At 43.0% G+C, this 27,818-nt stretch overlaps 1 protein-coding gene across 3 annotated transcripts in view; it reads right to left on the bottom strand.

The window, feature by feature from the left end:
- The window catches only part of ZMAT4 (zinc finger matrin-type 4), a 463,404-nt gene that overhangs the window by 23,584 nt on the left and 412,002 nt on the right, over positions 1–27,818 (bottom strand). For all 3 annotated transcript variants that reach the window (XM_056530936.1, XM_056530937.1, XM_056530938.1), the window contains exon 7: positions 4,479–4,609. In XM_056530936.1, coding sequence (XP_056386911.1) covers positions 4,479–4,609 — 131 coding nt within the window. The remainder of the gene's footprint in view (positions 1–4,478; positions 4,610–27,818) is intronic.

Here is a 27,818-nt window from a genome sequence, read left to right as displayed (position 1 = left end):
CAGGGAGCATCAGTGTCAGCGCGATCTATCCGTCGACATTTAAATATAATGAAACTCTATGGCAGGAGACCCAGGAGGACCCCACTGCTGACACTGAGACATAAAAAAGCAAGACTACATTTTGCCATAGCCAAAATCCTTCTGGGAAAACATCTTGTGGACAGATGAGACCAAGATAGAGCTTTTTGGTAAAGCCCATCATTCTTCTGTTTACCGAAAACAGAGGCCTACAAAGAAAAGAACACAATCCCTACAGTGAAATATGGTGGAGGTTCAATGATGTTTTGGGGTTGTCTTGCTGCCTCTGGCACTGGGGGCCTTGAATGTGTGCAAGGCATAATTAAATCTGAGGATTACCAACGGATTTTGGGTCGCACTGTACAGCCCAGTGTCAGAAAGCTGGGTTTTCGTCCGAGATCTTGGGTCTTCCAGCAGGACAATGACCCCAAACATACGTCAAAAAGCCCCCAGAAATGTATGGCAACAAAGCGCTGGAGAGTTCTGAAGTGGCAGCAATGACTCCATATCTAAATCCCATTGAACACCTGTGGAGAGATCTTAAAATTGCTGTTGGGAAAAGGCGCCTTCCAATAAGAGAGACCTGGAGCAGTTTGCAAAGGAAGAGTGGTCCAACATTCCAGCTGAGAGGTGTAAGAAGCAATAATTTTGTCCAGCCCATTTTTGGAGTTTGGTGTGACATTATGTCCAATTTGCTTTTTTTCCTCTCTTTTTTGTTTAGTTCCAATACACACAAAGGGAATAAACATGTGTATAGCAAAACATGTTACTGCAATCCTTTTCTGTGAGAAATACTTCATTTTCTTGAAAAATTTCAGGGGTGCCAACATTTACGGCCATGACTGTAGAAACTGTTTTGACATTTCTTAACGCTGCCCTCCATTGTGCATCAGTGAATAAGCCCAATGTAGCTTTCCAATTACTTTTATATCAAAATTTTAAATGTTTAGTAACCTCGAGACAAAGTTTTTCCTACAGTCTAACCATACATTTATTACCCATCCCCAATTGTGTGGTGCTTAATTGTAAAAAATGATGAATCTATTGTGGACCTATGTGCATTCTCTATCTGAAAAAATCTAAAACTATCTAAGTCTCTTAGGCCAAAATCCTCTAGTAACTCTTTAAAGGTTTTCAAACCCTTATCCCCAATTTCCCTTATTCCCCTAGATTTCCAAAACACTGAGTCCGGAACCATCAAAATTTCATTCACCCTTGAATTGCGCCAAATCGGGTAAACCCCATAACCCCTGTTGTCTTACAAACTCTCTTCAAAGATTTCCATCCCTTCCTCAACATATTAGTATAAGAAAGTGAAGGACACGGTCCATCCAACTCTAGTAACGCTACTAAATCCTCCTTCAAAACTATATTAACTTCATTAAGTTTTCTAACCCAAGTCAACTTTTTCTATTTTATGGCAGTCAACTTTGCTGTGCCTGTCTTACATTCAAAAAAAATCCTAGAATACCAATTTAATGCTTTATTAAAGTATTTTTATTTTGAGGTCCTAACCACTGTATGCTCCAGCCCCTGGGCCCATCAGGAAGGTAGATATAGGCTCAAAGTCTACAGACCTAAAGGGGTACTCCACTGGAAAACATTTTTTTTTTCAAATCATATGGTGTCAGAAAGTTAAACAGATTCGTAAATTACTTCTATTTAAAAATCTTAATCCTTCCAGTACTTATCAGTTGTTGTATGCTCCAGAGGAAGGCTGACACCTCTGTCCATTTTTGGAATTGTCCAGAACAAGAGAGGTTTGCTATGGGGACTTACTCCTGCTCTGGACAGTTCCTAAAATGGACAGAGGTGTCAGAGCACTGCGGTCAGACAGAAAGCAAATTCAAAAAGAAAATAACTTCCTCTTTAGTATACAGCAGCTGATAAGTACTGGAAGGCTTCATATTTTTAAATAGAAGTAATTTACAAATCTTGAGCATAGAAGGTATAAAGAACCGGAGCAACTCACCACACCGACCCAGATATTCTTTGCAGGTGAAACTTTATTCCAAGATGATCACCACGGGAGACAAGCAGGGGGGGAGTAGATGAGGACGCGGGGGTATCCTCTCGGTAACCGGTATACCGAGAGGATACCCCCGCGTCCTCATCTACTCCCCCCTGCTTGTCTCCCGTGGTGATCATCTTGGAATAAAGTTTCACCTGCAAAGAATATCTGGGTCGGTGTGGTGAGTTGCTCCGGTTCTTTATACCTTCTATGCTCATGTTTTGAATGGACTTTGCTGCACACGTAGAGCACCACTGAAATCCCTCCAGCAGTTGCAAGGGAAGATACAGTATATCGAGTATAGATCATATCCCTTCAGTGCTATTCAGCAGGTGGTGCCGAGTCTTTCTTTACTTGCATAATTTACAAATCTGTTTAACTTTCTGGCACCAGTTAATTTAAAAAGAAATGTTTTCCAGTAGAGTACCCCTTTAACAGTTGGCCCTTGGCCCTAGTGACTGAAGGTGGCAAAAAGCCCCTTGGCAAAAAGCCCAATGGCACAGCATCCAAGTACAAGCGCACGCCAGCATGCGGTGCCCCTTCAACCCACCCTAAGCCTCTCAATGCTGTTGCGATCTGGCAAGTGTATATTAGTGGTGATGCATATGGTACTGTACATGCATCGCAGCTCACTACAATTGAATGGTAACAGAACAATAAGGGTGCGTTCACACTGAGTAATTCAAGAGGAATGTACTCGAGTAATTCCTCTTGGATTCTCCCCTTAGAAATAATTAACATCTGCTTTGCCATTGACTTCAATGTATTTTACTCTGGACTGTTCACACTGCGTAAATTCCGTTCCGCTAGAAGAAATTCTGCACGAAAAATAAAAATAAATAAAAAGGGAAATTCCAATTGGTGGATGTAGTCCAGGAAAAAAGAAAAAAAAATATATATATATATTCTTCGCGGAAAATCTGCGTGGAATTCCATGTTAATTCCTTGCTGGAATTTTTACGTGAGGATTCCTCTCCTATTCCTTAGTGTGAATGCACCCTAAGGCATACAATACTGGAACAAAACACCCCTTCTTACCATGTACAATGGTGTCTTCTTGTGAAGCAGAGGGGGCTTTGGGCCCCAGGATAGACTTCTACCTCTGCACCCTCTCCCTCTGTAACCCTTATAGACATTAACAATTTTACTGCTACAATGTAGAAACCTATGTGCCACTTTGACATTGATTGATAAGGGGAAATGGAGTTTGCGTCATCAGGCAATATTGTGACCAAGATTTATTACACCGTATCCCACCTATTCCCTATTATTACCAAGGAGCTGGCCTGGCTGCATTCATAAGCCTAATCTTTTGTATAGAAATATTGGAGACTTTCCAGAGGTGACAGTCTATGATTAGGAGTAAGATTCCTGCATGACCCAGAAGTGGATTTTCCAATCTACCCTATAAAATTGTTTCCAGCCCACGCTGCATTGTAAATGTTAATTTCCCAATCTATGTAGACGTGTCCTGTAATAACCTGAAGGCTCAATCCCAAATGACGAAGAAAGAGAAAGAGCCTGTAACAGTGTAAGAAGCTAAAAGAATGACCGAGTTATTACATCACAGGGTAGACCAGTCCGGTCAGATAACCCGAAATCTATGAATAATCACACGAGTAACAATGACGGTACAAGCCATTTCTATTTCTCTGATTCTTTTTCTATCTGTTCTATTCAGATGTGGTGGATTTGTTAGGGAAAACTTGTTTGACAGGTGTCCATGCTTCTGTACGCACTTTCCATGGCTTCCTATGCTTTTGGCGTAGGGCACCACAAACATCAGAAAAAAATCCCAAGAAATTTTATGGGGAAATTTGGAACAAATTTGATTTGTTCTGAATTGGTTCACTTATTTCTGGTTAGGGCCATTTTGCTTGAACGTGAGGAACTATTCTCTATATACATTTAATGGGGTACTCCGTCCCCAGACATCTTATCGCGGGGGTCCTGCCGCTGGGGACCCTGGTAATTTCGGCTGCGGCACCCCAGACATCCGGTGCACAAAGTGAATTTTGCTCCTTGCCGGATGACTGGCTATGCGAGGCGGAAGTCCGTGACGTCGCGGCCACGCCCCCTCACTGCAACTCTATAGACTTGCATTGAGGGGGGTGTGGCCATGATGTCACGAGTGGGGTGCAGCCGTGACATCACGAGCCTCCGGACGCCATCATGACCTGACGCCATCATGCCCCCTCCCACAGACTTGCATTGAGGGGGCGTGGCCGTGATGTCATGAGCAGGGGGTGGACGTGACGTCACGAGCCTCTGCGCTACACCCGATGCTCTAAACGAATGCCGGGTGCAGCAGATAGATCGCAGGGGTCCCCAGCGGCGGGACCCCTGGGATAAGATGTCTAGAGACGGAGTACCCCTTTAAGGCATAGTGTGCAAGACTTCAGGTTACCCTTCTGTGGAATCCCATTGTTTGCATGAAGGACCGACTTACCCTCCTTAGCCATTCTCTTCTCCAGGTTGTTCCTTGTGTGGAAGTTGATCCTTGGCTGTATTTGTCTCTCGACCGGATTCTGTAGATCTTTTTGCCCATTTAATTTGGTTCCGTCTGGAATGTTATTTGCACTGAAAAAAGAAAAATTTTATTATTATTATTAGAATGATCTTCTATCACTTCTACCCAATTAGTAAAACTGACAAGTGATATTAAATATTCCTGTTCTTATACTGCACAGAATTTCACTATGTAGAGCATCACTTTGTACTCAAGAGCTGTAAGTGGGGTAACCACTGGCAGACATACTGAAAGTGTCCCTATCAACACAAACGGTAAAGGGGTACTCCACAGGAAAACATCATTATTATTTTTTTTAAATCAACTGATGACTGAAAGTTAAACAGATTTGTAAATTACTTCTATTAAAAAAAAAATCTTAATCCTTCCAGTACTTATCAACTGCTGTATACTACAGAGGAAGTTCTTTTCTTTTTGAATTTCCTTTCTGTCTGACCACAGTGCTCTCTGCAGCATATGTTTTCTATGAGGATTTGCTCCTACTCTGGACAGTTCCTGACACGGACAGAGGTGTCAGCAGAGAGCACCGTGGTCAGACAGAAAAAGAAATTCAAAAAGAAAAGAACTTACTGTGGAGCATACAGCAGCTAATAAGTACTGGAAGGGTTAAGATTTTTTTTTATTTTTTTAATAGAAGTCATTTACAAATCTGTTTAACTTTCTGGCACCAGTTGATTTAAAAAAAAAAATGTTTTCCACCGGAGTACCCCTTTAATGAAGCAGAAGCATTAATGTCCGACTGCCAGTATCTTTACATAGGGGTACATGGGATCCTTGTACCTGTGATTAATGGGGGTGCTAGCGGTTAGAACCATACTCATCCCCCAATGAGTGTCTTTCACGCCATAAAAACCCTTCAACATGAGCAGCGGGCTTCTTTACCTTACACGTCTCTATGCCCCTGCAGAGGTCATACATATGGTAGGTCCCCCCCCCCAAAGTCCTCTCCATTAAAGTCAGTGGTATTTATAGAAATCGATGAACCAAAGGCGGCCTCATCTGGCAATTAAAGGGTGGCCTTGTAGATGTTCCGTAAATGACCATAAATGACCATGACCCTTTCATATACTGAGATGAGAATGACAAAATTACAACCTACGTGTGTATTAATTTTAATGGAGGGCACAACCTTTTTTGGGAAAGTGCTTTAAACCTGCAATTTTGAGGAACAGTATTTAGTAGTGCTCTAGAGACAATGGGGGAGATTTCTCAAAACCTGTGCAGAGGAAGAGCGGTGCAGTTGCCCATAGCAACCAATCAGATTGCTTCTTTCATTTTCCACAGGCCTCTAAAGAGGCCTGTGGAAAATGAAAGAAGCGATCTGATTGGTTGCTATGGGCAACTGCACCACTCTTCCTCTGCACAGGTTTTGATAAATCTCCCCAAATTGTGAATAAGCTAAATAGAAATAGACTTTATTATAGACACAAGGAATATTGTGCATAGCTGAGGCTGCAGTATAATGTCACAAGGTCAGTGAATCCATTGGGGATCCCGGTGATTGCCGGGTGGGTGATTTTTCTCCCGGCAGAGCAATTAATAACCGTACGGTAGTACACATGGCACGAGGAGCAGTAAGTGACATTCTTATTTGCGCATTAATGTGGCAGCATGGTTTATGGCTGCACTCACTTAACTAATCTTTTCTCAATTTCCACCTCAAAGGTAATGTTTTTGAGATCACTCAGCCGTCAGCGTTCATGAATACAAATTAATGCGTATTTTTAGAAAAAAAAAATATATAATTTACTCGGAGACGGCGACATTTCACGTCTGCGATCTCCTGTAAATTAATCTGCTGACGTTGCAGTATAGGATTACACGTATGACAGAGCAGAGCAGTTCTTCCGCACTGGGGAGAAGGGAATTAAAAAATAGACTTCTCAAAAAATATATATAATCTGATGCTGCATTTAACAAACTGCATTTCTATTACAGTTATAACCACCGAGGCACAGTCATTCTGGCCCTCCTCTCACAAGAGCAGAAACAGGACATGAAGCAGATGTAGCTATGATTTAAAGGATAGGGGATAAGGGACCACTGGGACCCCCCCCCCCCCCCCCCCCCCCCACGGTCAGAACATCCTGCACTGCACCCCAGCTCTCTCCAAGAGTGGAGCGTTTCAATCCCTGCACGAAGTGGTGGGCAACACACCCCCTCCATGTATCCCTATGGGAGAGTCGGAGATACAGGTTTCAGGTATTTCCGGCTCTCCCATAGATATATATGAAGTGGGCCTGTCGGCCTTCACTTTGCTTTGTGTGGGGGTACAGAATCACAGCAATCCTTTAAAGTAGTACTCCGCTGTTCAGCATTTGGAACAAACTGTTTCAAACGCTGGAGCCGGCGCCGGGAGCTCGTGACATAATAGCCCCGCCGCCTCATGACGTCACGCCCCACCCCCTCAATGCAAGTCTATGCATTGAGGGGGCTGGGTGTGATATCATGAGGGGGCGGGGCTATGACGTCACAAGCTCCCGGGGGCCGGATCCAGCGTTCGAAACAGTTTGTTCCAAACGCTGAGCAGCGGAATGCCCCTTTAAGAACTGCGACATCATCCTGCTAGGGTTTACAATCTACAAGGGAGACAATGGGTGAGTGAGACAGCTGGTCCTTTGTGAGCAAATAGGGAAGCAGCCATTTACAGTGCAGTGCAATGGCAGCAGGGTTATAGTAGGCTGTAGGTTTTGTTACAGTAGGCTGTAGGTTGTGTTATAGTAGGCTGTAGGTTGTGTGAGATTCTTGATGGTGGACAAGAGCTGGATATCTCAAGGTGTCCCGTTCTAGTCTATGGGGGAAGCACGGGAGAAGTCTTGGAGACGGTTGTGTGAGGGGTGAAGGAGAGGAGAGCACAGGTGGAGGTCTAAAGGGGATTGGACAGTACGTGAGGGGTGGTGTCAGATCAGGTCAGAGATGTATGTCATGAATGGCCTTTTATGTCATGGTGAACAGTTTAAACTTAAAGGGGTACTCCAGTGGAATTATTATTTTTTTTTTTTTATCAACTGGTGCCAGAAAGTTAAACAGATTTGTAAATTACTTCTATTTAAAAATGTCAATCCTTCCAGTACTTATCAGCTGCTGTATGCTCCACAGGAAGTTCTTTTCATTTTGGAATTTCTTTTCAGTCTTACCACAGTGCTCTCTGCTGACACCTCCGTTTTGGGAACTGTCCAGAGCAGGATGGGTTTTCTATGGAGATTTGCTTCTACTCTGGACAGTTCCTTAAATGGACAGAGGTGTCAGTGTGGTCAGGCAGAAAGGAAATTCAAAAAGAAAAGAACTTCCTGTGGATCATAAAGCAGCTGATAAGTACTGGAAGGTTTAAGATTTTTTTTTAATAGAAGTAATTTACAAATCTTTTTCCAGCACCAGTTGATTTAAAATCATTTAATTTTTTCATTGGAGTACCCCTTTAAAGGAGATCTGTAGCCCTATACACTTATCCCCTATCTGCAGGATAGGAAATAAGTGCCTGATCACAGGGGGGTCCAAACGCTGGGACCCGCCATGAGCTGGGACCCGCCTGGCTCTGCCGCGGCTCTCCTGGGCAGGAGGCTTGTCAGCCGCAGCATTAAGCCTCAGCCGACATGCCCCCTCCATGTATCTCTATGGAAGAGGTGGAGACGCAGCGTTAGTGCATCTTCGCCTCTCCCATAGATTTTTATGGAGGGGGCATGTTGTCGACCTCAGCGAGGTCAGCAACACGCGCATTAGCCGCTCTGAGCCATTGCAATGACGGGGGTCCCAGCGGTCTTACCCCCCCTGCGTATAGGAGATAAGTGTCTAAGACTGCAGTATTCCTTAAGCTCTAATGTCAAATTTACTAAAACTGCAGTATGAGGCACAGGTATCAAAGGAGATATAAAGTACTCTACTTTACTCATGCATTGTTGGCAATCTGTGACATGACACTCAGAGAAGCATATCCAGGGGTGCCCTCCTTGACTTGGAAGACAGGATGGCAATTAAAGGGGTTCTCCACTGCCCTGTCTTCCGGAGCTCCGCTCGCAGCGTCCGGAAGTTTATTACTCCGAACCGTGTGTGCAGGCTTCCGTGTTTGAGGCTGCCCCCTCGTGACGTACGGAGTAATAGACTTACGGATGCCGCGAGCGGAGCTCCGGAAGGCAGGGCAGTGGAGAACCCCTTTAAATATAGGGTGAAATGCAGAAAGACCCTTGTTCAGCTCCATCCTTTCTTAAAACTACATTCTCCTTTTGGATGCTAAGACGGAAAACAGTATCTCTGCAGCTGAATTGGAACTTAAAGGATTTTTGCTCCGAATGCCGTGACATCTTGCCATGCCCCCTCAATGGAAGACTATGGGAGGGGGCATATGGGAGGGGAAATGTTTTGGACACTGGGGCAGTGGAGTACCCCTTCAAACTAGGAATAGCAACTTTTTAGCAGATGATTTGCAGCCTGTATGTAGGAGGTATGCCTGACATGAACATTACCGAAGAGAATGTAGTGCTTTACTTGGCTATCTTTGGCATTCCCATAGACCAGTGTCTCCCAATCGGTGTGCCTCCAGCTGTTGCAGAACTATAACTCCCAGCATTCCTGGACATCCTTTGGCCTGAGTCTGGGGGGGGCAATGTGCAGTGTTCCCACTGGGTTTGCGTCTAGCGATTTTATTAACATGTGACTAACATTAATTTATAGAACGGAAAATACTTCCATTCTATACAGAAGATCTCAACAAGATCTGAGGTGGAAGAAGATTGAATGTGTTTATTTAATGTGTTATTCTTTTCTCTCAGCTGGGATCTGGATCTGTCTGCCAAGATATTTTGTATCTCAATTTCCAAATCATAACCTATGGGGACCCCCTACATGCCAACTGCTGGTTTCTGTCTCCTCGGGAACTGATTATTCCCGAAATAACAATCACAGAATCCTCACCTCCTCACTGTTTCACTGCAAATTCTTTATATTTCATAAATTGTTTGGTTGACTATATTGTCATCAGGTTTCGTCTCCCTAGTCTACTCTCTTATTTCCCACATTTTTTGCCCCATATCCGCTTTTGTGATCGGACCTAAAACCACGGTATACCGCGGTTTTAGGTCCGTCACAAAACCGGATACGGGGCAAAAATGAGCCGACCGGAGTTTCTATCTGAATCTGGTCTGCTCATTCAAATGAATGAGATATGGGTCGGGTCCGGCTGGGATACGGGAGCGCCCGGTTTTCCCATCTCCCAGTCGGATCCGGGTCCCGTATGTGATAAACGTAGTGTGAACACAGCCTAAGACAGCAAGCAAATGGTGCGTTCACACGCTATTCGTTTTTGCGGGTTTTCCGCTGCATATTTGAAAGTGGACGGGCTCTTCTCGGCTCTCCGTAGCAGATTTTCCGCGGTGGAAAATCCACTGCAGTCCCTACTGACTTCAATGGGGCTTGCGGCGGATTTTCCGCAGCGTAAATTCCTCTGTGGAAAATCTGCTGCGGACAGCCGAGAAGAGCCCGCACCCTTTCATATACGCAGCAGAAAACCCGCAAAAACAAATAGCGTGTGAACGCACCCTCAGACAGGCTTTATCCTCCTCTGCATACTGAGGTGGTGCGGCGCTGCGATCCTGTTCAGGACCTGGCTGCAGCAACTGCTGCCATGGAGGGACATTGCAATCTATGCTGCTTCACAATAAGAAAGCTGTGAGGCTCCAATATTCAATAATTGCCTCCACTGCCCCAACATACACACACATTTCTTCCCAGCTGCGAGTTTGAAAGAGGGTGGGCTGTCCATGGCAGGTTTAAATGGGTACTCCAGTGGGACCCTTTTTTTTATCAACTGGTGCCAGAAAGTTAAACAGATTTGTAAAGTACTTCTATTAAAAAATCTAATCCTTCCAGTAATTATTAGCTGCTTCCTTCCAGTACTTATTTTCTTTTTGGAACACAGAACTCTCTGCTGACATCACGAGCACAGTGCTCTCTGGTGTCATCTCTGTCCATTTTAAGAACTGTCCATAGTAGGAGAAAATCCCCATAGAAAACATATGCTGCTCTGGACAGTTCCTAAAATGGACAGAGATGTCAGCAGAGAGCTTTGTGGCCATGATGTCAGCAGAGAGCTCTGTGTTCCAAAAAGAAAAGAATTTCCTCTGCAGTATTCAGCAGCTAATAAGTACTGGAAGGATTAATATTTTTTATAGAAGTAATTTACAAATCTATTTAACTTTCTGGCACCAGTTGATTTAAAAAAGATAGTTTTTCCAGCAGAGTACCCCTTTAAAGACGTGATGGGGTTTGGAGAGGTAATGGATTTGGAGTTTTAAACTTACATTATATGCTAGTGTTACCCAACCAGGGTTCCTCCAGCTGTTGCAAAACTATAACTCCCAACATGCCCGGACAGCCAAAGGCTGTGTAGGCATGCTGGGAGTTTTGTAACAGATGGAGACACACTGGTTGGGAAACACTGGTGTAAGTAAACACTGCTGCTGCATCCTCCATCTCCTCCCTCTCCCCCTTGCTGGTGAATTCATGCTGCTTACTAAAGGGGTATTCCAGGGAAAAACTTTATATATATATATATATATATATATATATATCTATATCAACTGGCTCCAGAAAGTTAAACAGATTTGTAAATTACTTCTATAAGAAAAATGTTCATCCTTCCAATAATTATCAGCTGCTGAAGTTGAGTTGTTCTTTTCTGTCTGGCAACAGTGCTCTCTGCTGACATCTCTGCTTGTCTCAGGAACTGCACAGAGTAGAAGAGGTTTGCTTCTACTATGGACAGTTCGCAAGATAGGTGTCATCAGAGAACACAGACAGAAAAGAACAACTCAACTTCAGAAGCTCATAAGTACTGAAAGGATTAAGATTTACAAATCTGTAAATTAAGTAATTTACAAATCTTTTGAATGCTTTACACCTCTGAGCCAGAAGTTTAAATGACAGCTTTATAGGGCAGCTGCTTTAAAAGGGCAGGGCTTTTAGCCCCCTTTTGACTCAATGTGTGCACGTCCCTGAGCATCATCCAGTTACTAATTGGGTGGTCATTTTCTTGTTTTAGGGTACATTCACACGTACGCAGATTTGATGCGCAGGATTTTCTGCTGCAGATTTCAATGTAAACTAAATGACTGAGCACAACTTCTAATCTGCAGTTACAAATCCTGCGCATCAAATCTGCGCAGGATCCTGTACGTGTGAATGTGCCCTTAAACAGGACTAGGGAGTGCATATCAGGGGGACATTGACACCATCAAAGTAGAAGGGAATACGGTATTTTCCCTGCTACTTATATTTTTTAGGCCATCTTGACCAGTTGAAAAAAAAATCTATAGCCAGAAAGCCCCTTTAATACAATCCCAAGGAGTAAACAAGAGGGAGAAGACCTGTGACCAGCCTGGACCATAACTATCACCCTATATATCGAAATCTTTGTCATGTGACTGAGGATGGAAGCAGTTTCCAGCAAAGACAGGTGGATGAATCTGTACCATGGCCCCTTTTTTCGGAATATCATTGAGGGTCTCTCCCCTACCCCTCACTGATCATAAAAATAATAGCATATCCTAGTAAACCCATTTGAGGAAAAGAAATAATGATTCAAAATTTGGCTTGAGCATAAAGCTGGCTGTAGATTTTCGACAGCTGTTCAGGTAACAGATATCTCTCCCGATTCCAACATACACATGCCAGCCAGTTCAGCACAATAAAGCTACATGTATTCTAAATGAGAAGAGAGGAGAAAGCTGCTCTCAGACCCCTCTGGTGACAGATAATCTCCCTGAGATCAAAAGGATCGGGTATACTGAAATCCAACTCGCACTACCCTCCAGATTCTGAGAGGTCACCATACATATTAGATCCTATGGGTTAGGCTGCCTTTAATGTGTAATTGGCTCTAGGACATGTCTAAAGTTTTTGAAATTGTCAGGAACACATAAAGAGGTATTTCAGGCTTTTTTAAGAACAACATACTTACCCAGCCCCAGTACCCTGCTGGTCCCCCCCACAGCTCCTGTTCATCTCCCTCTGCTCTTCTGACTTTCTTTTTTTTTTCTGTTTCCAAGACAAGCCCTTGGAGCAGGACCTGCCAGCTCAGCCAATCACAGGCAGAGATGGGACACCACTGAGCAGGTCCTGCTCAGACTGCTTGTCTCAAATGTAAGAAGAAGAGAGAAGATCAGGGGAGTAGACAGAGAGTGAATGGAACTGCCGGGGACCGTCCAGCAAGGAATCAGGGTTAGGGCGGGGCATTATCGGATTATCGGCAAGGTAATTGCCGATACCAATAACATCCAAAATCACAACATCGTGAATATCGTCTGATAATATCGGCCAAACCAATAATCGATTGATCCCTAATTTCTATGTTGACATTTATGGAATATTCTGTGTATATTGCTGCAAAAATCTTGTTAAAGGGGTACCAAAGGATAGGGGATAAGATGCCTGATCTTGAACGCAGCACCCCAGTTAAAATCAGTCCCCGGAGTATGTTCGCTCTGGGTCTGATTAGCGGCGACCACAGGGCCGGCGGCGTGTGACGTCACACCTCCGCCCCCGTGTGATGTCACGCTCCGCCCCCTCCGCCCAGCAGCGGGACCCCCGTGATCAGGCATCTTATCCCCTATCCTTTGGATAAGTGCCAGAGTACCCCTTTAACATGATTTACCAATATATGTGCACTGTTACATTTTAGGTTTAAACACTACATTGCTTATCTTTATGTTTAGCTTCTCCTTCCGAAAATAAACCCCAATCTGCTGTTCCTTCTTCGCTGTGCAGAGCTGTGAGAATAATGGATAACAGATATGTTCAAGGTCAAAAAGAAGTCAAGTTATAACGCGCTGCCGCTTGAGGACATGTGCCGATATATCCCTGCGGAGCGGGGCTGTGTTTGAGGGGTTTATGTTTATCTCTACTCAACCTCCTTAACAGAACCTAAAGGCGTCTTAAGAAACAACACACTTTTCATATGAAGCTGTCGACTACATTCCAATCAGACGGCGTTATTAGAAGCTCTTCACATTTATCTCACTAATAAAAAGACCTGGCACCTTTCCAATCCAATTCACAGCAATTACAACAGAACAGGTCTTATGAAAAAAGAGAAAGAAGAAAAAAAGATACAGTCTTGAAATTTAATTTATTTAACAAGGGATTAACAAAACCGCATAATTAAACATTAGTCATAAATGGCAGCGGGAGATCCGGCTGCTGTTCTATCATATTTCATAGAGCAGACTAGGAGCAGATTAGCTGCATACAACAAATGTCAGTCTACTGCTTTCCTTTAGGCTTTTATAGAGGATTAGCAGAGTACCCAGCATTGACCGGACTTCCTACCTAAACCTTGTGGGAGAGGAAGAGCAACAATGACGCTCTTGTCCTCACATCCCGACCTCATATCCTTTCCTCATATCCCGACCTCATATCCTTTCCTAATATCCCGACCTCATATCCTTTCCTCATATCACGACCTCATATCCTTTCCTCATATCCCGTCTTCATATCCTTTCCTCATATCCCAACCTCATATCCTTTCCTCATATCCCGACCTCATATCCTTTCCTCATATCCCGACCTCATATCCTTTCCTCATATTCCGTCTTCATATCCTTTCCTCATATCCCGACCTCATATCCTTTCCTCATATCACGACCTCATATCCTTTCCTCATATCCCGTCTTCATATCCTTTCCTCATATCCCGACCTCATATCCTTTCCTCATATCCCGACCTCATATCCTTTCCTCATATCCCGACCTCATATCCTTTCCTCATATCCCGACCTCATATCCTTTCCTCATATCCCAACCTCATATCCTTTCCTCATATCCCAACCTCATATCCTTTCCTCATATCCCGACCTCATGTCCTTTCCTCATATCCCGTCTTCATATCCTTTCCTCATATCCCGACCTCATATCCTTTCCTCATATCCCAACCTCATATCCTTTCCTCATATTCCGTCTTCATATCCAGTCCTCATATCCCGGCCTCATATCCTTTCCTCATATCCCGACCTCATATCCTTTCCTCATATCCCAACCTCATATCCTGTCCTCAAATCCAGACCTCATATCCAGACCTCATATCCTACCTCATATCCCAACGTCATATCCCGTCCTCATATCCCGTTTTTATATCCCATCCTCATATCCCATCCTCATATCCTGACCTCATATCCCAACCTCATATCCCAACCTCATATCCCGTCCTCATATGCTGACCTTACATCCCAAACTCATATTCCTTCTTCATATGCCTTCTTCATATCCCGTCCTCTCATCCCATCATCATATCCTGTCCTCAGGTGAGGCTGAGCTGTGATGAAGAGATTATAGGATAAAAATAGAAGGGGACGTGGATTTGTGGCATGGGTGTGGCTTACGTGAGGGCCGTGGCTTGCATGTTGGACAGACACACTCACCCGGAGATGCAGAGTGGAACTTGTGGAGTAAGATACCGGAAGTCCCATAAACTTGCATGGGACTTTAAGCAAAAACTCTGACCTTTGCCAGTGGGGCGTGTTAGAGTTACGGTAATTTAAATATCTTTATTTTTAGTTGACATATAAGTAACATGTGTACCAAGTTTCATCAAAATATTCCCACACACACACTTTGAGTTTTATATTTTAATATATATTAGCCAGAGGTAGTCAGTACAGGTTAGATTTGGTTGCCATTGTAGTCTCACTGGTGTGGTCCCTTATACAAACTTTTGAAAATGTAGAACATTTTATTTGATCAAGGACTGCATGTATTAAAGGCTTCCATACACATAAGAAAAAAAGGTCATGCAAACCTCCCAATTTTAGTGGGATTAGCCGGCTGTATTGTGTGTAGAAAGGGATTGGAAAACATAGCAATTGGACAAAAAGTGTTCACCCAACAGACATTCCGTATGTATAGCTACCTTATGGTGGTGGGGAGATAGAGAGGGTCAACCTCTGAGCACACTTCAAACCTGATGGGTCCCAACTGCTATCAGCAGCCAGGACCCAGGGTCAATGCTGGACACTGCCCATCAGGCCGATGCCCGGCAATAACCAAAGTTGATCGCGTCGTCTAAAATGCTGGGTTAACATGTCAGTAAGCTTGGCGGAGCTGATCAGGACCATCGCGGTGAAACCACAATGTCCCAATCAGCTGAGAGGAAGGCGGGAGGGCCCTTACCTCCCTCCTCACGTCCAGTTGGTGCTTTGAAGCTCCCAGCCAGCCATGGCAGGCTGAAACAGCAGATCACCGATAACACTGATCAATGCTGAGCCAAAAAAAAGTAAAAATTGCAAAAGAAAGTTAATAAATGTGAATAAAAATTTGAATCGCCCCCCAGGTCCCATTTTTTAAAATAAAATAATGTAATAAAAAATAAACATATGTGGTATCGTCGTATGCGTAAATGTCCGAACTATTCAAATATAAGGTTAGCTAAACTGCAAAGTACATGTAAAAAGATACCAAAGTCCAAAATTGTGCATTTTTGTTCACTTCATATACCATGAAAAATTAATAAAAAGTGATCAAAAAGTCCCATCAAAACAAAAATTTTATTTTTAGTGCATGTAGTTATAATTTCTTAAAGTAGTAAAATAAAATAAAACCTACATGAATTTGGTATCCTTGTAACTGTATGGACCTACATAATAAAGATAAGGTGTAATTTTTACCAAAAAGTGCACTGCAAAGAAACGGAAGCTTCCAAAAGTTACAAACTGGCTTTTTTTTATTTTTTTATTTCTATTTTACCTCATAAATAAATGCATTTTGTTTTGTTGCAGATTATGTTATAAAACAAGTTATGTCATTACAAGGTACAATAGGTGATGCAAAAAACAAGCCCTTATATGGGTGTGTAGGTGCAAAATTGAAAGCGCTATGATTTTTAGAAGGGGAGGAGGAAAAAACGAAAGTGCAAAAACGAAAATTGGTCTAGTCTTTAAGGGGTTAAATGAACGATCGTCTGTAGAAATTTCATTCTGAGGGTACAGCCATATTTATTTTATTCCATAATGACCAGTACAATTGGCCATTACCAGTACAGTTGGCCATACATAATCAATGACAAGGACAAATCATTTTTTTTTGAAAAGTTCAGGAAAAGTTTTGAGAATATTCTAAGAACATTTTTTCCTGAAAGATCATTCATGGATGAAAGATCTTTTGTTTGACTGATTTTTAATCAAAACCAACTTCTTTCCAGACGATGACAGTCTGTCATCTGTCGACTAAAACAATAACTTGTTTTTAAGTTTTCAATAAGTTGTTTTAACCTGTTCAGGGCGTAGGGCATATGCATACTCCCTGCATCCCGAGTCCTTAAGGACCTAGGGCGTATGCATAAGCCCGTGGGAATTCCGGTCCCTGCCGCTAGCCGGTTGGGGACTGGACCGGGATGCCTGCTGAAATCATTCAGCAGGCATCCCGGCACATCGCCCAGGGGGGTCCTGAGACCCCCCCATGTCAGCGATCGCAGAAAATCGCATGTCAATTCAGACTTGCAATTTTCTGCTATTCCGGGCTGATCAGGTCTCTGGTGACCCGATCGCCAGGAAAATAGGGATGATCAGAGCTGTCAGTGACAGCCCCGATCATCCTTATGGATAGGAGCGAGATTGCAGTGCTGCAATCTCCTCGTATCCCCTGCCATTAGTCAGAAAGGAACACTAACCAATGGCAGCCATGGAAACCCCCCCGCTCTGCCCACCCCTGGATGTCGGGCAGAATGGGGGGAGAAGATGGCGGCCGGTACCTGAACAGAAGATGCCGTGGGGACCGCCGATCATCGGTGGAGACTGCGGAGATCGGCGGCGCAGGTAGGGAAGCGACGGTGGGGGGGGGGGAGGAAGGGGGCAGTAAGCGATATTTACTGCTGCCCTTCTAGTGGTTGCCAAACTGCAACTCCCAGCATACCCAGACAGCCAAAGGCTTATGATGTGTGGAAGTCGCATGTAGGCAAAAAAAAAAAGTCCCAAACCCAAAAAGTCACACGTCTGCTCCAGGTCTGACCTGGAGTACAAAACTCCCTCTACATGAGCAAATTTAAAAAGTCACCGCAGCCGCTGCTCATCTCTCCCCCACTGCCGCTGCTCATATCTCCCCCTGCAACCGCTCATCTCCCCACCGCCGCCACTGCTCATCTCCCTGCCGCACCGCCTCCCATAGACTCGCATTGAGGGTGTGTGTCCGTGATGTCACGAACCTCCGGCGCTGCACATCTGCACCTCCCAGCAGCAGGGAGATTGTGGGGTCCCAAGCGGTGGGACCCCCGCGATCAGACATCTTATCCCCTATCCTTTAATTAAGAAGAGACTAAACTTTGCCAGCAATGTGGCTACTGAATGAGCTATTTGTGTTGGCGATCATGTCTCTCTATGTTCTTACGCAGAGAAATCTTAAAATAACCGTTTGCTTAGTTCTGAAATATTGCGGTAATTCATTTACAGTCATCAGCAGAACTCATTTGGTTATCAAGCACCCAGCAGCTCCAAGTCGTCAGAGGGTGCGAGTAATTGATTATTCATTGATTCATCTATGCCGCGCCTCGTAATGACTGTAAGCAGAAACAGATGGAGATTTTTCTTCACATGCCACCTTCCCAAAAAGAGGCAAAACATACATTATTTATCTATGGCTCCACTGGTCCACTCTCAGTTCAACTGTCTAATTTACGCAGGTCTTTTTACGCTGATTCTTCGAAAACATGATCATTTTTACGAGAAGCAAATAACATGGCAAAAACATTTTTTTATACCAAACCTGAGAATAAGGGAAATGTTCTGCGCAGAAAATCAAGATGTATTTTCATAGACTTTCCCTTAGGAACTCATTAAACTAACAATGCAAAAATACACATTATTAATGCTATAAAACAGTTAAATGTTGTTCTACATTCTCATTGGAAATATCAAGGGTGTAATGTTGTGTGTGGATTCCGGGCCATAAAGTAATGCATTATCTTTAAGCACAAACAATAGAACACTTGCAAATGAAGGACATTTTGTTTTGGAAGAAAAGAAAAAAAAAGGAGAAGAAAAAAAACAACACAAAAAGTGGGATTGTAAGGAATCGATGTTTTTATTATAAGAAATAGAGGCAAGAATCGCGCAAACATCTCCTATATGGACAATTGTAAGGATCAATATTAAAGGAATAGACAAAATTATAGACCGATTCAAGATGTAAGAGGCGGCCTGAGGACGAGAGGGAGAGAAGGTAGAACCAAATCTTCTGTAATGCTGGCGTTCTGCTTATCCCAGCAGTCATGGCCATCAGGTTACCTGCGATCAGTACTATGCAAGGCTGCTGTGCACTGGTGTTGATAACAATGGATCTGCCCATAGGGTACACGCACCCTTCTTGCATCTTAAAGGGTCAGTGCACCCAAATCCTTCCCCAATCAATTCTTGTCAATAACCAGGCATATAAGCGTCACTATCCATACCCTGCCTGGGTAGATAATGTAGTTTACAGAATTTGTAGACTAATCTGTTACTGTGTTTGACCCCACCTTGTTTCCTGGTCTGAGGTCAGCTATCCCATACTCTGCTATATACTGTGTCTTACTCTGGCCTGTTTCATACACTGAACCTGTGCTTCCTGCCCAGATCTATTGCCTGGTCACAATCTCTGCCAGCCCTGATCTTGGTCTTTGCCTAAACTCCTCTCTTGGTTGACCCCTTGGTGCTTCACACCATTGTCTAGCGGCCCACAAGGCGAACTGCGTGTGAAATTAAGATTTAAAGAGCATTTGAAAAGATAAGCAGGTGCCGGGATCTCTTCCTTTCTTCACATGGAAAACTGACACCCCCTTCTCTGGGATTACTGTTAGAGTATATTTACTCTATGAAATAGAGCCGGACCAACGGGGGCTTGTAGGAGGGTATGTATGAGTTTATTTTGTTTATTTTAGAGGCCGGGGCACGGGCATATATAAAAGTGTACCACTACAGTTGTCCTTTAAGATGTCAGATTCAAAAACGTTTTATATGTTGTACATCTTGGCAAAACATTAACCCTTCTAATATACTTCATAAGAAAATGTTATTTTAGTTTTTAAGAAATCATGGCTAAATCCTGTCTAGCTGCCGCATCATCTTTGTCCCAGCTGAAGCTCAGCAGTGTATGGAGCTGCTGAGCCCAGAAGGTCATAGGTCAACCTGTCAGCATACAATACTGGATACTGCTGAATCCACAATTAAATGTTTGCTAGAATAATATATCAATAACAGAAATGGCGATAACGCATTTCGGGGGCTTGTTCCCCCTTCCTCAGATTGCCTCGAAGAGGCAATCTGAGGAAGGGGGAACAAGCTCCCGAAATGCGTCATTGCCATTTCTCTTATTGCTTTATTATTTTATTCAACATTTCATTGTGGATTCAACAATATCAAGTATCTGGGAATTCTTTTCTACTGATTTGGACAAAGCAGCACCTGTGTACTGAAAGGTCTTCTTCCTACACCAGAATAATAGGCAGCGGACTTACTTGCACTAGCAATGAACGGGAACTGCCATGGTCCCACATTAATATTGATGTGAATAGTCTAGTCCATTAGCCTAATTAATATTAATAGGCCCATTGTTGAGTCTTTACGACTAGCGGGCCTTACAAGTGTCTCTCTATATGAAAGGACAGATGACAGGCGAAGACAAAGCCTTCCATCCCGCCATTGTTGCGAATTGATGAAAGTTCTCCGATCTTAATCAGTTCACCGTCTTATTTAGACACAGACTCCGTCCCTATGAGGTGCGAATAACCAGGAAGATGATTCACAGCTTAATGAGTCTTCAACATTGTTCCGATGCCAATGGCAGCGGCTTCGAGTCTTCTTGGCCACAGGTTCTATAAACTGTCCTGACAGCTCAGTGTGTTATTGCAGTATCTGGTATATTAAAATTAATCATGGAGATCATTATCGCATCAGAGTAACTTTCCTCTTCTTCAATTTTGCATTAGCCCCTTCTATGATGGCTCTCACAGCGAAAGTAATGGAGAAAGATTATTGCACTCTCTTCTAAGTTATTGAATTTTGTTTTACTCAAGGGCACAGGCGCCAGAAGGGGACTATCAATCGCCCACCTTTCTTCCTCAAGGGATGCCCTCTCCAAGCTTGTAATGAGCTGTCAGTGGTTGTGACAGATCTCTCAGCCTTGGGTCACGATTGCTCTCCTACCTGGCTCTCTGCTCTGTGAAATACATCAAACACGTATTACTCTTATACCCTGGGTGTAGACATTTACAATGAAATTTCAGGCCATATTTGTCCTAGTGAAGGATGATAAAACATATCATCAATGTGGCCTGCGTGGAGTTGGCAGATAAGAGAGATCATGGGGCTGGGAGGCAGTGAATGTGGAAAGTTCTAATAAGAATCTGCTGTCAGGGGAATTCTGAGGAAAAATACCAGGCCCCGAGATCATGTAGTCTAAGGGGGACATTGCTGTTGACTTAAAGGGGTTCTCCACCATAAGGTGATTTTAGTACATACCTGCCAGACAGTAATGGACATCCTTAGGAAGGATCTACGCTTGTCTTGGAGCTTAATGGCTATGTTGTAAGATTACCATAACGCTGTGGCAATCTTTTTGTAAAATGGCTATTTCCGGTTGGAGTTCCATCCCTCCAACTACAAATCCCATGATTCCTTGTTTGTAAGTGTAAGATCACTTTTCTCCCTCCCACACATCAGCCACCCCACCCATCGAAGCTACCTTCCATGCTGTGTTGTAAACAATAGACCAGTGTTTTCTAACCAGGGTGCCTCCAGCTGTTGCAAAACTGCAATTTCCTGCAGAATGATCTCCCTTCCACCCAGTGGTCGCTCACCCATTGAAGCAGACAGCCTTGCTTTGAACACTTGACTAGTGATGTAATGTCTCTGGCTGCACTGCAACCTAGGAAAACCTGAGACGACACTTATTTTGTATGCTGGTAAAAAATAAACATCGGGGCAAAGACCAGCCATCAGACACAGGTACAGACACTATATTATGAACTACACTAACTTTACAGCCCCTGTAGCATAGTCAAATAAAAAAAAATCGTGGAATACCCATTTAATGAAGGTCAAGAATGAGGGGTCATCACCCCACCTGTTGACAAAGAAGTCCCTAATAGGGTGTTTGAAAGTTTTCTACACTTTCATGAAGGAGTTAGGAGCCATTGAAAGCCCTGAATCTCCTGGGATCGAGGGCTGAGCTATGAAAATGGATAAAATCCTTACACCCAACACAAAAGCTTCCTTTATAAGTCAGGAGGTAAAATCTGTTCTCCAACAGACATAAGATTCCTACTACATATTATTTGCTATTGCAGCTACAGATAACACATTAACATATCGCCATGAGTTGTGCCACTGACTACATCTATATGGTAAACCTATTATCATGTCCTGCAGAAGACAACCCCATGTGGAGAAGACTGGGGGCTAAGGGGGAAGGAATGATGATGGCTATGGAAGCGAAGAGGTTGCATAAAGAGCCCTTAAAGGGGTACTCCGCCTCTAGATATCTTATTTCCTATTGAATGAAAAGCTTGACTTGAATGATTCATATTGAGTAATATTGTTCAATAGTGGGGCAAAAAGGAATGCCTAGCTCCAGGGCTTGCCGGAAAAACTTAGCTTACACCTTTGTGTTAAAGGGGTACTCTGACGGAAATTATTTTTTTTTTGCTCAACTGGTGACAAAAATTTAAACAGATTTGTAAATTACTTCTATTTAAAAAATCTTAATCTTTCCAGTACTTATCAGCTGCTGTATGCTCCACAGGAAGTTCTTTTCTTTTTTAATTCCTCTTCTGTCTGACCACAGTGCTCTCTGCTGACACCTCTGTCCATTTCAGGAACTGCCCAGGGCAGGAGAGGTTTGCTATGGGGATTTGCTTCTACTCAGGACAGTTCCTGACCTGGACAGATGTGTCAGCAGAGGGCACTGTGGTCCGACAGAAAATAACTATACAACTTCCTCTGTAGTATACAGCAGCTGATAAGTACTAAAAGGCTTACGATTTTTAAATAGAAGTAATTTACAAATCTGTTTAACTTTTTGGCACCAGTTGATTTTAGAAAATGTGTTTTCCACCGGAGTACCCCTTTATACCGGAGTACCCCTTTAAAGGAAAACTTTTTTTAAACTTTAAATCAACTGGTGCCAGAAAGTTAAACAGATTTGTACATTACATCTATTAAAAAATCTTAATCCTTCCAGCTGCTGAATACTACAGAGGAAATTCGGAAATTCTTTTCTTTTTTGAACACAGAGCTCTCTGCTGACATCACAAGCACAGTGCTCTCTACTGACATCTCTGTCCATTTTAGGAACTGTCCAGAGCAGCATATGTTTGCCATGGGGATTTTCTCCTACTCTGGACAGTTCCTAAAATGGACAGAGATGTCAGCAGAGAGTACTGTGGTCATGATGTCAGCAGAAAGCTCTGTGTTCCAAAAGGAAAAGAATTGGACTGGAAGGATTAAGATTTTTTTAATACAAGTCATTTACAAATCTGTTTAACTTTCTGCCACCAGTTGATTTAAAAAAAGAGGTACTCCACTGCCCCTGCTGGGTGCGAGCTGCGGGGGTCATGACGTCACGAGGGGCGATGAGATTAGCTGATGTAGAGGTTTACACTAAAGAAATCTCTTTGCGCAAAACTCTTATTCTATTTTGTAGCATAGTACAGTAATGCCCTCATAAGACGGAACAAAAAGATGTGCTTTCAGCGCAGGAGTTCATACAATGATCAGCACGGCTTGAGTTTTTTTTTGCATTCAGCCATTATAGTCATTGTAATACGTTCTCCCTCCATTCATATGAAACATGATTTAGAAAAGGTAAGATTAGCCATTGCATGTCCAGAACCTATTTCTTGTACGTCGGTCCCGAGATACCTCTAAGTTCTATTTAATTCGCTCCGGTTCCAGTTAATTCACTTATTTATCCGCTCTTCCGTCAAAGAGTGATAAGAAGAAATAATAAAATCCATCATTCAAACGGTAGCGCAATGTGCAGGATCTCTCATTGGTTGTTCGGTTCTTATCGGGATGGCCCAGGAGTCTGAGTGATTATATCCCCGCTTCAGAGGTTAGGTCTTTTTACATCAAGTAAGTCAGCTGTACGTCTCTATTACCTCTTCCTACACGGTTCAAACAAAGCAACTTGGAAGGAACAGGAAAAAAAAAATCTCTTCAAAAGGGGCTGTAATCGCTCGTGTAAGCGCCTCCGAACTGAGGAACTAGGTCAGAAGCAAAAATAAAACCTAAAAGGCCTGACAAAAGTTAAAGGGGTATTCCAGGAAAAAAACTTTTATATATATATATATATATATATATATATATATATATATATATATATCAACTGGCTCCAGAAAGTTAACCAGATTTGTAAATTACTTCTATTAAAAAATCTTAATCCTTTCAATAATTATCATCTGCTGAAGTTGAGTTGTTCTTTTCTGTCTGGCAACAGTGCTCTCTGCTGACATCTCTGCTCGTCTCGGGAACTGCACCGAGTAGAAGAGGTTTTCTATGGGGATTTGCTTCTACTCTGGACAGTTCCCGAGACAGGTGTCATCAGAGAACACAGACAGAAAAGAGCAACTCAACTTCATCAGCTCATAAGTACTGAAAGGATTAAGATTTTTTTATAGAAGCAATTTACAAATCTGTTTAACTCTCTGGAGCCAGTTTTGACAATGGAGATTTTCATAATAGTTAATTAAACAGGTGTTACAATACTAAGTGTATTGTGTGGTTCTGGGCCTCACAAACCCAAAATTAAAATTTTTGTTTTCATAGTGGGCTTTAAAGGGGGTATTCTGGCCTTATACATCTTATCCTCTATCCAAAGGATAGGGGATAAGATTAATGATTGCAGGGGCCCCGCCACTGGGACTCCTGCAATCTCGGTGCAGCCCCCGCCATACATGATGTCCCGACCATGCCCCAGCGTGACGTCACACACGCCCCCTTCATTCATGTCTATGGGAGGGGGCGTGATGGCCATCACGCCCCCTCCCATAGACATGAATGGAGGGGGTGTGGCCGGGATGTCACGACATGGAGGCAGCGCCTGGCACAGAATGTCAATGTCGGGGGCTACACCGAGATCCCGGGGGTCCCAGCAGCAGGATCCTTGTGATCAGACATTTTATTCCCTATCCTTTAGATAGGGGACAAGATGCATAAGGCCAGAATACCCCTTTAAATGGGCACTGGCATTACCAAAAAAACTTTTTATATAACTTGGATAATGTAATAACATTACATGTATATTTGTAATAAACCTTGGTTTAAAAAATGTGTATAATTTTGGGTGACAAAATACTCTTACCACTAGAGGTCCTGCAGCTAATGCTTGTGTGTATCCTTAGAAAGTACTGGAATTGTGGGCAGGACAAGCAGGGCACTGTGCAGGCTCCCGTCTTGTCATTGAGCCTGCTTTGTGAGCCGGGAGCATGTGACAAAGCCTCACTGCACAGAGCAGCCACTTGTTAGTTCTGAGGAGTGAGGGAGGAAGTTCCCACATGAGACGGCAAGTGAGGGCAAGCGTCATGCTTGCCCAAGAGAACGCCCCCTCCTCATCAGTGAACTGCATGCAGTGTGAGCAACAGTAACAAGATAATTAGGAGCCATAAAAGGATGAAAGGATTACTAAAAATATAATCCTTCCAGTACTTATCAGCTGCTGTATACACAGAGAAAGTTGTGTAATTATTTTCTGTCTGACCACAGTGCTCTCTGCTGACACCTCTGTCCATGTCAGGAACTGTCCAGAGCAGATGACGTTTGATATGGGGATTTGCTCCTGCTCTGGATAATTCCTGACATGGACAGAGGTGTGAGCAGAGAGCACTGTGGTCAGACTGGAAAGAACAACTTAACTTCCTCTGGAGCATACAGCAGCTGATAAGTACTAGAAGGATTTAGATTTTTAAATAGAAGTAATTTACAAATATGCTAACTTTTTGGCACCTGTTGATTTAAAAAAAATAAAAATTCCACCGGAGTACCCCTTTTATAGATCACAACAAGCCCACTCATTATTACAGGGAAGATCCCAGTGTGGTCCAGTACCCCAGTATCTATTGGTGGTCAGGTTTTGGGGGAGTATCAGGCCAGTATTATTAGGCTGGTGAAGCCCATGGTTTTTGGGCATTCCCAGCCAAATGCCACCACAATATCAGACTATCAATAGCTATTCAGGTAATATACTGTACTTGCTCTTCCCAGTACCCTTGGGGTAAAAATGGGAGGTTAGTTTTAGCCTATTTAGCAGCTGACACTAAACCCTGCCTTAGAAATTGATGCTGTCAATCAGATGTTATCCAAAACACACACATACCAAACAATATTTTTTATGTCAAACCAGGTATCAAAACAGTAATTGAAGGGTGTCTGAAAACTGAGTAGTGTTGAGCGGCATAGGCCATATTCGAATTCGCGAATATTCGCGAATATATGGACTAAAATTCACATATTCGTAATATTCTCATTTTATTTTCGCATATGTGAAAATTCGCGTATGCGAAAATTAGCACATACAAAAATTAGCATAAGCAAAAATTTGCATATGCCAAAATTCGCATATGCCAAAATTAGCATATGCTAATTTTTGCATATGCGAAAATTCGCACGCCAGTCTCACACAGTAGTATTAGAGCCTTCTTTACACCACACAAGCTGGAAGCAGAGAGGGATGATCACTGTGATGTGTACTGTGAAAAAAAAAAAATGAATATTCGTCATTACGAATATATAGCGCTATATTCGCGAATATTCGCGAATATGCGATATTCGCGTATAAAATTCGTATTGCGAATATTCGCGAGCAACACTAAAACTGAGTATGACTTCTTTTAATTTTTTAAAGAGTACCTGTCATCAAACTATATTTTCTAAACTAACTCAGATTATATTTCCTAACTGCTCCTAACACCCCTCCTTTTCTGAGCTTTAAAAAGCTGTGTATCATACCTTTCTCGGTGCTCACATTGTGTGAGCTCCCGACAGGAGAAAGTGGGCGTTCCCCAGCAGGCACAACATCACTGAAGCCTATGAGAACTGTGCCCCACCATGCCCCGCACGCACTTCCTGAGTTTGGTCTCCTGCCAGGCCGGGAGGAGACCAAACTAACTGTTTAACTTGTGAAGGGAACAGAACAGAGCCACCTAGTGGCTGTTTGTTCAATCACATTAAAAACATATAAAGATTGAGAATTTTAAAGGGGTACTCCGGTGGAAAACTTTTTTTTTTTTTAAATCAACTGGTGCCAGAAAGTTAAACAGATTTGTAAATTACTTCTATTAAAAAAAAATCTTAATCCTTGCAGTACTTTTTAGCTGCTGAATACTACAGAGGAAAGTATTTTATTTTTGGAACACAGAGCTCTCTGCTGAAATCATGACCACAGTGCTCTCTGCTGACACCTCTGTCCATTTTAAGAACTGTCCAGAGTAGGAGAAAATCCCCATAGCAAACATATGCTGCTCTGGACACTTCCTAAAATGGACAGAGATATCAGCAGAGAGCACTGTGCTCGTGATGTCAGCAGAGAGCACTGTGTTCCAAACAGAAAAGAATTTCCTCTGTAGTATTCAGCAGCTAAGAAGTACTGGAAGGATTAAAATTTTTAATAGAAGTAATTTACAAATCTGTTTAACTTTCTGGCACCAGTTAATAATAAATAAAAAAATAAAAAAAAGTTTTCCACCGGAGTATCCCTTTAATTTATATTGCTCCAAGATTCCATCGGCTTTAATGCGAATGTAATTTTAGGATATATATATATATATATATATATATATATGGCTGGGTGTGCTATACTCCACCACGGCTGTGAGAGTGTGATAACCATGGCCGGAGGAGAGTAATGCAGAGTTTTCATCTTACTTTGCTCTCTTCTCAGCTTATTTTCGTATATCACCCTTCACCACATTTCACTGCTTTATCATTTCTCCGGATTAACCTGCTGGGTCAATGGTGAGAGAAATATCAAGTCGTCATGCTGAAAATTTGGAGTCTACTGCACCGATCACTGAACTGCGACACAATCTGCTGACCTTCTACGCAAGTGCTGCGCTAGTCAGGTGGAAAAAAAAGACGCCTCCGGCCAAAAAGTTCCGGATTAACTAGTCAGTGGTCAGCGCTATTCACTTGTTTCAACATAAAAAATATGAAGCGGACAATGTTCTATTGCAGTAGTCTCAAACTGTGGCCCTCCAGATGTTGCAAAACTTCAAATCCCAGCATGCCCGGACAGCCGTTGGCTGTCCGGGCATGCT

The sequence above is a fragment of the Hyla sarda genome, chromosome 7 (assembly GCF_029499605.1).
Source record: "Hyla sarda isolate aHylSar1 chromosome 7, aHylSar1.hap1, whole genome shotgun sequence".
Taxonomy (NCBI): domain Eukaryota; kingdom Metazoa; phylum Chordata; class Amphibia; order Anura; family Hylidae; genus Hyla; species Hyla sarda.
The sequence above is the reverse complement of the archived record's forward strand: the minus strand, read 5'-3'. Positions and strand labels throughout refer to the sequence as shown.